Source organism: Megalops cyprinoides, chromosome 1 (assembly GCF_013368585.1).
Source record: "Megalops cyprinoides isolate fMegCyp1 chromosome 1, fMegCyp1.pri, whole genome shotgun sequence".
Classification (NCBI taxonomy): Eukaryota; Metazoa; Chordata; class Actinopteri; order Elopiformes; family Megalopidae; genus Megalops; species Megalops cyprinoides.
The window spans coordinates 36,741,948-36,751,117 of record NC_050583.1 but is presented as its reverse complement, the minus strand read 5'-3'; the positions used below and the strand labels follow the sequence as shown (position 1 = coordinate 36,751,117).

At 40.0% G+C, this 9,170-nt stretch overlaps 1 protein-coding gene and 1 pseudogene across 1 annotated transcript; both read right to left on the bottom strand.

Moving 5' to 3' along the window:
* Nucleotides 1-3,373: 3,373 nt before the first annotated feature.
* Nucleotides 3,374-5,437, bottom strand: LOC118783807 (annotated as a pseudogene).
* Nucleotides 5,438-5,609: 172 nt separating this feature from the next.
* On the bottom strand, nt 5,610-9,021 carry LOC118789817 (sulfotransferase 1C4-like). Its single transcript, XM_036546476.1, has 8 exons — nt 8,720-9,021; nt 8,120-8,278; nt 7,616-7,744; nt 7,115-7,212; nt 6,884-7,010; nt 6,600-6,694; nt 6,336-6,516; nt 5,610-6,164 (listed from the first exon to the last, which is right to left on the bottom strand). The coding sequence occupies exons 2-8, from the start codon at nt 8,274-8,276 to the stop codon at nt 6,052-6,054; spliced, it is 900 nt and encodes a 299-aa protein (XP_036402369.1). The 5' UTR covers nt 8,277-8,278; nt 8,720-9,021; the 3' UTR covers nt 5,610-6,051.
* Nucleotides 9,022-9,170: the final 149 nt, after the last annotated feature.

Below are 9,170 nucleotides of genomic sequence, written 5' to 3'. Positions count from 1 at the left end.
TGTGCTCCTGGGGACCCACTGTGTATGCTGGTTTCCTTTCCAACAGAGTTAAATTAATAGGGTTTGACTGAGATGTTATTTGACTACTGATTTGGGTTTCACACCTCTTGACTGTTATTTGCTTAAAGTGTTTTTGTGAATTAAATGTGTAGCTGGTGGCCAGTTTGTGCTAATAAAAAGATAAAAGTAAGGATGTGTCTGCAACTTATTTTGGTTAATTTACGCCTGCCATGTCAGTGAATGCTAGTAGCTACACCCAGATAAGGAAGGAAATCATAATTTACATGGTTCAGGCTTTGAGAAAAAATTAATCTACACATTATTTTTCCTGACAAATGGGACAAACTGCTTTAATGGGAATTTCAGATCAGAAGCCAACATCCACTAAATAATTCCAATAAAGCTGCCCTAACTGATTCATTCTCTAACTGATACTACTTTTTAAATCATCCTATGTTATGGGCTATATTTCATGGAAGCTTAGTGAGGGTATATCCAAAGAATAATCCAACCAAAACTAACCAAAACTGCTTAAATGTGTCACTGTTGATTCTGAATCATAAATGCCCTCAATATAAAAAGAGGATAAAATGTCACATTTAACAAAGATTTTCATTACGACATGGATAATTCACTCCAATGTGTTTGTGCTTATTTTCTTTGCTACATTTTCTTGGGACAAACCCATCAGCTTCTACTCTGTTAGGCCAGTATAACAGGAATTTGTGTGTACACCTATGAGTGTGTGTTGGAATTTCTTGGAAATATGAACCGGTGAATTACTGTTCACGTGTGTATGCTTGTTCACATTGACAGAGTTTAATTTGCATGATAGGAGTAACTGCTCAACTGCCTTTAACAGGAAAATTTTTCTGGCTCCCAAGCTATCCTGATTAAAGCCATTGAATCTGCAGGCTACAAATGTCAGCAAGTAAAGAGTCCAGTACATTGTTGTATAGTTGTTTTCATTGGTTGTTGGCTTTTCTCGTTGGGGCTTGCAAAACCCAGCACCAAACACTAACTCACAGGAAGCATTAATATGAGCAATTATAATTGTTGGTAAGCACATGACACACTACACAATCTATGCGTGTGCTGTTAAGCATATGTATAACACATTTTTTAAAAATGAACCAGGCTCGAATTTCAGTCTGATTTGTTATCCATTAGCATTCAATTTATGTGATTACACTCTGAAAAAATGTGATGTGATGAAAAAATGTAGAAAATGGGAAAGAAACGTTTGGAAATGAATTAAAATATTTCAGAGGTAAATGATAAATGACACTACTCATTAATCTGACCCAGACAGCTGAGTTACTGTGTTATTCTTAACTTACACATTGGTCCTGGGACAAAGCAGAACTTCTTTTTTTGTTTGCTTCTTTGTTCTTCTTTCTTGCACTGAGGGCACCGGTGGCACCAACCACGTGTCCAGAGAAAATGTGTTATTTGTAACTATGACTGCGCTGTACACTGCTATTAAGATCATAGCATATGATTTTTTTTTTTTACTTTATAAAAATATAAATTTTTTAAAATAAATTTAAAAATTATCCAATACATACTTTTATTTGTTCCTATTTAATTAGGGGGTATGGATACCCATGGATAGTGTTGTTTGTGTGGATGTGTGCATATATGTACACATACCCACCCACACACACACACACACACACACACACACACACACACACACACACACACACACACTGCATGTGCACAGAGGATGTGCAATGAGGTAAATCCACAGACGTACAACTGGTGATAACAAATTAGGTGAAACAAGTTGGAAAAGAATAAAGAAATCCAGAGCAATGAATCTTACTGGTTAGCTAATCCAAAGAAATGAATTACTTCTGGTGTGCAGCACTGCATAATAACCACCTTGTAGAGTGTGCTGTACCGCCAGAGCTGGTCCTGACCTCCCTGGGGCCCTAAGCAAAATTCTGCTAAGGGGCCCTCCTACCTGACCTGTGAGCCATGTAAATCATTTGCCATTGCCACACAGTCACACCTGACACCCCAGTGCTCCCACTACAATCCTCCTTTAAAACAGTTTGCTCCGTCGGTATAAGAGTAAGTAGACCTATACAGAACAGAATGAGGTATAAACAAACAATATTTATTGTGAATATTAACATAAACATAAATAAGAAACTGTAGAAAATATAAAATGTAGAAAATAATAAAATATAACACTGAGCTTTGGCTCCGTTGCCTGGTAATTAGTCCAGTCCTCACAATATTATACAATTAGCTCTGGCTATACAATGTTAAACAGTGGCGGCTGGTGAGCTGGAAACAGGGGAGGCTGAAACATTACCTTTAAGTCTATCATTACTTTCAACCTGGTCCCCTTTATCCTCCTTGATTGACAATAAAACAAATAATTCACAGAATAATTGACACCAATGCGTAAATGGAGTAAATGATTATGCTCGCGAAACAGCGCAGATTGTCTGTAGTTTGCGCGCTATTGCAAAAGCTACAGCATGAGGTTGTTTAATTATCAAGAATGGCAATTTGAACAATTAAGTGGCAAGTAATCCCAAAGCTTTCTCTTAAATGTTTCACATTATAGTTTTTTGTGTTACAAAATTCAAATTACAAAACGGAGCTAAATTTAGTTAGATCGATTTAAATTACTGAGAATAAACTTTTAGGTTAGGTTGAGTGCAATGAACAATAACGTTTAGAACACAGACCTCACAAAAGCTGTGATGTGTCATGAGCATCTAATGTAATTTAAATCGATAAATGCCATCCTTGTTAATTAAACAATCTCACGTAGTAGCTTTCGCAAGCACACAAACTACAGACAATCTGCGCTGTTTCGCGAGCATAATCATTTACTCCATTTACGCGATTGGTGTCTATTATTCTGTGAATTATTTGTTTTATTGTTAATCAAGGAGGATAAAGGGGAACAGGCTGAAAATAATGATACACAGTTTTCAGTTAACATTTGCTATATTTTTAACGTTAAATCGCTGTTTCCCCAAAGCTAAAATTAGCTAGAATTTTTCCAATTTTGTGTTCTAATCGCACCGGTATTAGCATATGCGCTCCACGGCAAATCACACCGGTGTGACCGTACGCGCGAAAGGGTTTAATTTAATTGTGTGGGGTGGTTTTGTGTGTGTGTGTGTGTGTGTGTGTGTATGTGAAAAAAATATTTGCACCGAGGCCAGTCACAATTATGTTACGCTACAGGATGCACTGCAAACTAGCACATCAACTTAACGTTACTGTTATTTGCTGACATCAAACTTGGAGAGGAGAGGACAAAAATTTACCTGATTGCTGTTCCCGCAATTCACTCTCGTGGTGTTTTTTCCCCTCTTTTCGTGACCACAAGGATAGTTCCGCTTCATCCACTCATCGAAGTTGTAAACATTGACACCCGCTTCGACACGAGGGGGAGGCGGGTCCCTTGCGTAATTTGCGGGGCCCTACGCAGCCTGCGTAGTGAGCTTAGAGGGCTGCCCGGCTCTGTGTACCGGTCAGCGCCGAGTGTATTGGTAATGGCTTCTATAATGACCTCACACCCCTTTTCTAGCAAGCTGAACGTGTTCTGCATGGTCTGGTTGATAGTCTTCTCTAAGGTGTTGCACATCTCCTAAATTTCATTTGCAGAATGGTTGGATTAGAGTGGGAAAGATAAGTCAAGAAAGGTCAGTAGTTCTAGGACAGCAGACATTCTCATCCTGTCTGGTCTTTGTTGTGATGTAATTTATGTACATGCTTGCCAGCATAAAATGCAAGCATTTTTTAGATTGCTTGCTTAGCATAAAAGAAAACCTGAAGCCATACGTGTTCCTGGCTCATGCAGACACACTTTAACGTGTAACAATAGAGGATAAAAGACTGTAAGTATACAGTATGTCAAACTGATGTCTTCCTACTTTGTTGGGGTTAGTAGAATGTAGATGGTGGGCATGGCAAATCCACACTTTTTGGGCCCTGGTCTCTTGCATAGCTCCTGAACAATTTGCATCATCACTCTCTGGGAAAGAATGCACAGCTCACATAACTACACGCTCCACAGAGCCATAATGTGCACTTGCACATTATCAACCTGCCCTTGAGGAATCACTGGTAACAAAATTTTCCTGGATGACATATTTGAAATGATTTTATAACACCTGCCAAGACAGGTGCCTCGAGTTATCAGTGCAATGCGCAATGAACAGCATGCCAGCAAGTCAGAAGCAGTGTCTTGTATTAGTGATATAACCAATCACTAGCCATTGACATTTTTCATTTAAAGAGAGTGCCACCGTCCTTAACTTATCAGGCATGGCATGGTAATATATGAAAATGCTCCAAGATCATACATACGTCCATCTCTGCTTGGGTTGCCTGTCTGTCTGACTCACTCCTGGCCTCGTCCACCTTGCTCAGGTAAAATCGTAGCTTTTCCTCCTGGCAGTCATTCAGCTTCTTTACGACATCCATCGTGCCCTTACACAGCGCCTGACCCATTGGGTCAACAAAAATCAGAATCAGGTCACACGGATTGCCTGAGGTCAGGCAGAAGTGAGTCACAAACACAACAAACACAAGTATGTGAACACAACCAAAGATGCATTAATCAAGGAAATGTTAGCACAAGAAGGACCGACAGTCATTACACAGACGGGAACCTATAACAAAGCGAAATATACAGCATAGCGCAGTCCATAGCAATTGGGTCCTTCTTCTCTGTCCAGTAGGCAATACAGTGGGGTACTACTCAGGTGAGAGAAAAAAGCTTGTGTATTTAAATGTCATTAAAGAGAAAAAGAGCTGCAGGGAATTTACCAACCCTGATCTATGTCAAACGGAGACTTATTTCTCCATCCACCAGGCCAGGCGTGTCCACGAAGGTCACCAGACTAAAGTGTTTCTGCCTGCCTATTTCTGTACTGAGGTACTCTGACACCCCTGACAGGGGAGATATTCATACAGTCTTGCAATACACACTCGTAACAGGACACAGTCCCTGTCATTGAGTCAGCATCCAGCAAACTAGCCACCTAAGTAAGTTAATGCGCTGGCTAATGTTAGTGTCACACTATCCATTTTCCACACCCGAGAAATATTGTGTTCGTAAGGATTGCTTGGTATTTTTCTTCTTCCTTCCGACAAAAATTTAGAGTTAAACATATCCCATTCTTTTATGGGGTAGAATAATGGATGAATGTTAGCCCCCCACCTTATGTAAGCAGACACAAACAACTGGTGCACACAATCACAGTGAGATTTAAGACAAACCCAAAAATATGAACGTGTGCATCACTGTAAGAGACAAGGTGCACAAAACACTCTTTCACACCAGAAAATAAAATCAATGGATGTAATTACAAACTACACCCTTGATTTTGAATAAAAACATGTTTCTTTGTACATGACATACATTACTGGACGATAGTGCTCTGTAATCCACTATCATGTTAAAGGGGCAATAGGTACCAAATTTTGGTCCTATGTCAATATTTCCAGCACATTTGCTGTTATTATTCAATTCACTTTTGACCTGTGACTATGCAGGTGACATAAATGTTTTAGACTGTAGAACACCTTCTTCACAGGTTGTTTATTTTCACAAGAGCCAGTCAGGTGGTTGACTTTTTATTCTGTGAACAAAGCAGCAGAGCTAAAGGCAGATTTAAAAAAGAAATATATGTGCATAATACATTATCTATTTGTCTCATTCATAGGCAAGGATAATATACACTTTGGGTTAGGTTTTGCTGCATTGGTTCAGGGCTCAGTAATAGCAGCTTAAAGAACACAGGCACAGAAAGAGCGACATAGACAAAGACATAGACATGCCAGCATTATTAAACTTTTATCATGCAGCAGCATATGGATACAAACAATTACTGGACTTCTGTCATTAGTGCTTGTTTATGAGTTGCCTGGCCACTGGAATAAAGTTCTCTCATTCATTATACACTAAATTTATTTCTAGTTTTATACATTTTGAACAGATTTTCTGAATCGGTTCTTCACAAGGCTGACAGGTGCAAATCATAACATGGAGAATGTACGCGTCATATTATTTCAAAGTTCAGTGCGAAAACGTGGGGACAGTCTGGACATCCACTGATTATACTCCTCTTCAAATCTCTCATTCTGGGCCACAGTGAAGATATTCTTCCAGTCCCCAACCTCTCCTTAAAGGCAAAGAAAATGAGATTTTCAAATGCTTCTGCAGAGGGGCTGAGAGAGGTAAGAATCAAATACAAAGAGAGTAACTGAGGAAACAGCGTGGAAACAGTATTGCAGATATTCTCATCATTGAAATGGATGCTGCAATGCCACTGATACTTGGACAAAATGCTTACCTTTTCTCATGAAGGGTGATACTGCTTGGTCAAATATGTTTGCAGGAAGTGTGCTATGATTAGCCATGGGGTTGTGTTGCATATTTTGGAAAGACGTATGGTCAACCAGTCTGTCAATCCCAGCCTGGTCAATCTCCTTGCCAAGGAATTTAGCAAGTTTACTTATCTCTCTGGCAGGGTTCTATGATATGAATGAGAGACAGAGACACATTGCAAAAGGAATTTCACACTGGTCACAAACGATAACCCCCTTCTGTGTCTTACTTCTTTCATGTCCTCATAGAAGAGGTAGAGCATCCGGCAATTCTCCTTCTCCTTCCACCAGCCAGTCACATGATCAAACCATGAGCCCCAGGCCACTGAAAGAGAGAGTGAAAGGCTTGTTGCCATAAGGGGGTATACTCAAGTGCATTGTGCTGCAGTACTGCACCATGTAGTACAGGACAGTCTGCGTAAGTGTGGTATTGTGTTCAGTGACATAATGAATAGCCAGTCCAAATTTTACTGCAGACTTTACAGAACCATTTACTGTGTATAGAGTAGTATACCTTTTCCAGTGAGGAAATTCTCAAAGAATTGTTCCCATTGCCCAGGCTCTGGTAGCCTTTTGTTCATGCGGTGGAAATGGTAGTAGCTCACCATAGTGTCCTTGGCATTGCGAGCTACATATACCATCTGAAGAAGAGAGGAATACACACGTGCAAATGCACATAAAAGAGTTATAACCCCACATTGTACACAGTGACAGAGAGCGCGAAGACAAAGAAGGCACTGCTTACTTTACAGTTCTGCTCCAGGAATGAGGGGGGAAGGAGGTGAAAGGGTAAATGAGTCTTGACCAGACGAGGAGAGGGCAGAGACTGCAACATTTCCAATCCTGAAAAGGAAGGAGAAATGGTCAACACAAAGCTGACAAAATTAACATTCAGGGCAGTGCAGTTAGTCGCTGCATTTCTTATATAAATCACAAAAGCAATTTCTTATTTCCTAAACTCTGTTGTCCTACAAGCTAGCTTGTGCCTTGTCTGGCCAACTATTGAAACTTGGTCATGCAACACTTGACCAAGGCTTTCGCTTGTGTTGTACTCTGCCTCACTTGTAAGTCGCTTTGGATAAAAGCGTCTGCCAAATGAGTAAATGTAAATGTAAAACAACAGTATTAACTAGAACACTACTAGAATGCTCAAGCCATTCTGCCGCAGCAGCACTGACATTTTATTTGGCTCTATACATGAAAAATACCATTATTATGTGCACATGCAAGTGCATGATGAACTAACCTGAGGGGAAAGGTTTGGGGGGGTTAAGCTCCAAGAATGGAGCTCTGGCCACAGAGGGTTTCTGTAGGCATAGCGATGTGTCGCCTCCTTTCATTATCCCATCCACCATCTCTATCACCCATGTTGTCCCTAAGAGAGGGAAAGAGCTGGGGTGTTGATACAGTCCATTCACACTAAGTTCTCTACAACAGAAGGAGCACTATTATTAATAGTGTTTACACGCTCTTAGGAGAGCTTTACTGATTAGTATTATATCATTAAATACAAAGTTAATTGGAAATCATAATCATTTACAAATTTGCTGTTGTCAGCTGTCAAACACTTACATACATGTACAACTACCAACAGCAGTCTAATTATGTCTTGGATGGAACACATATGATGTGACATAAATTCTTGTATCTAGTCTAATGTGTACAACAACACATTCATATTGATAATCAAAGAGAACCAGTGTGGGCATAAGTGACAGGACACAGCGCCTTGCCACAAAAAGACTATCACCTGATTTAGGGTAGGTGGCGATGAGAATGTCATCAGATCTAGCCTGGAATTCTTGGATTTCCCTCCACTTGTCAGTTACAGAGGGGACCAAAAACACTCCACCCTCACCCTCCACCAGCATCTCCCTCCCTCCTTTATCCAATCCTTCACCCTGCATCCCTGAGAAAGAGAGAGTGATTCATGAACTAAACATGATAACAACACAGCAGGAAACGGTTATGAGCTTCTAGAGCAAATGGTTATAACTATCTAAAGCAGTGTCTCAAATCTTTCAGAACTGGGTAAAATCATATTAAAACATGTGTAACACCTATATACTTACATATAATTTCATGGGTGCATGAACTGCTGCAGTGCATGAGAGATTACAGTGACTTTTTGCATGCACATAAATTATTTGATTATTAGTACTGGTAATACAAACACGGTAATAGAGACGGACTGAATATGCAATTTTGTTTTACAGGTGGTAAACATGTAACATCACTTTAAATCGTACACTTCAGTCGTACAATGCACATTTTAACCTAATGTAAAATGTAAAAACAAACAACATTATATATTATAACTTGACTCTGACGTTCATATGCATACACTTACCTTACGTATTTCTGTTTCTCTTGTGTCTTGCACATTTGAGCGTTGTGATTTTTCGTTATTTAAGTTAGCGAAAGGGGAGGGGGGAGCAGAGAGTACTCATCACATTAAGTTATGATTGGCGCCTAAGATCCATGTGACACGTCAGAGTATGGAAGTAATATACGTGGAACGAAAGCTTCATCCAAAAATCTAACTTGCGTGAGAAGCAATAGTTAGCTGCGTGAGAAGGGGGAGCGAATGTAAGGCTGAATTAGAAAAAAGAAGGAAGGAGGAGGAGCGTGTGTTTACTGTTGCGTGAGAAGAGAAACGTGGGGAAGTGACCTTAGCGAAGGTGAGCTTATTTCCGTGACAAAGGACGTGATTGGTGTGTGACTGGGCCGTAACAATCCTGAATTGCTTGAAAGACGACTAGCTACCTAAACAGATTTAGTAGCAACTGGATCTTTCGCAC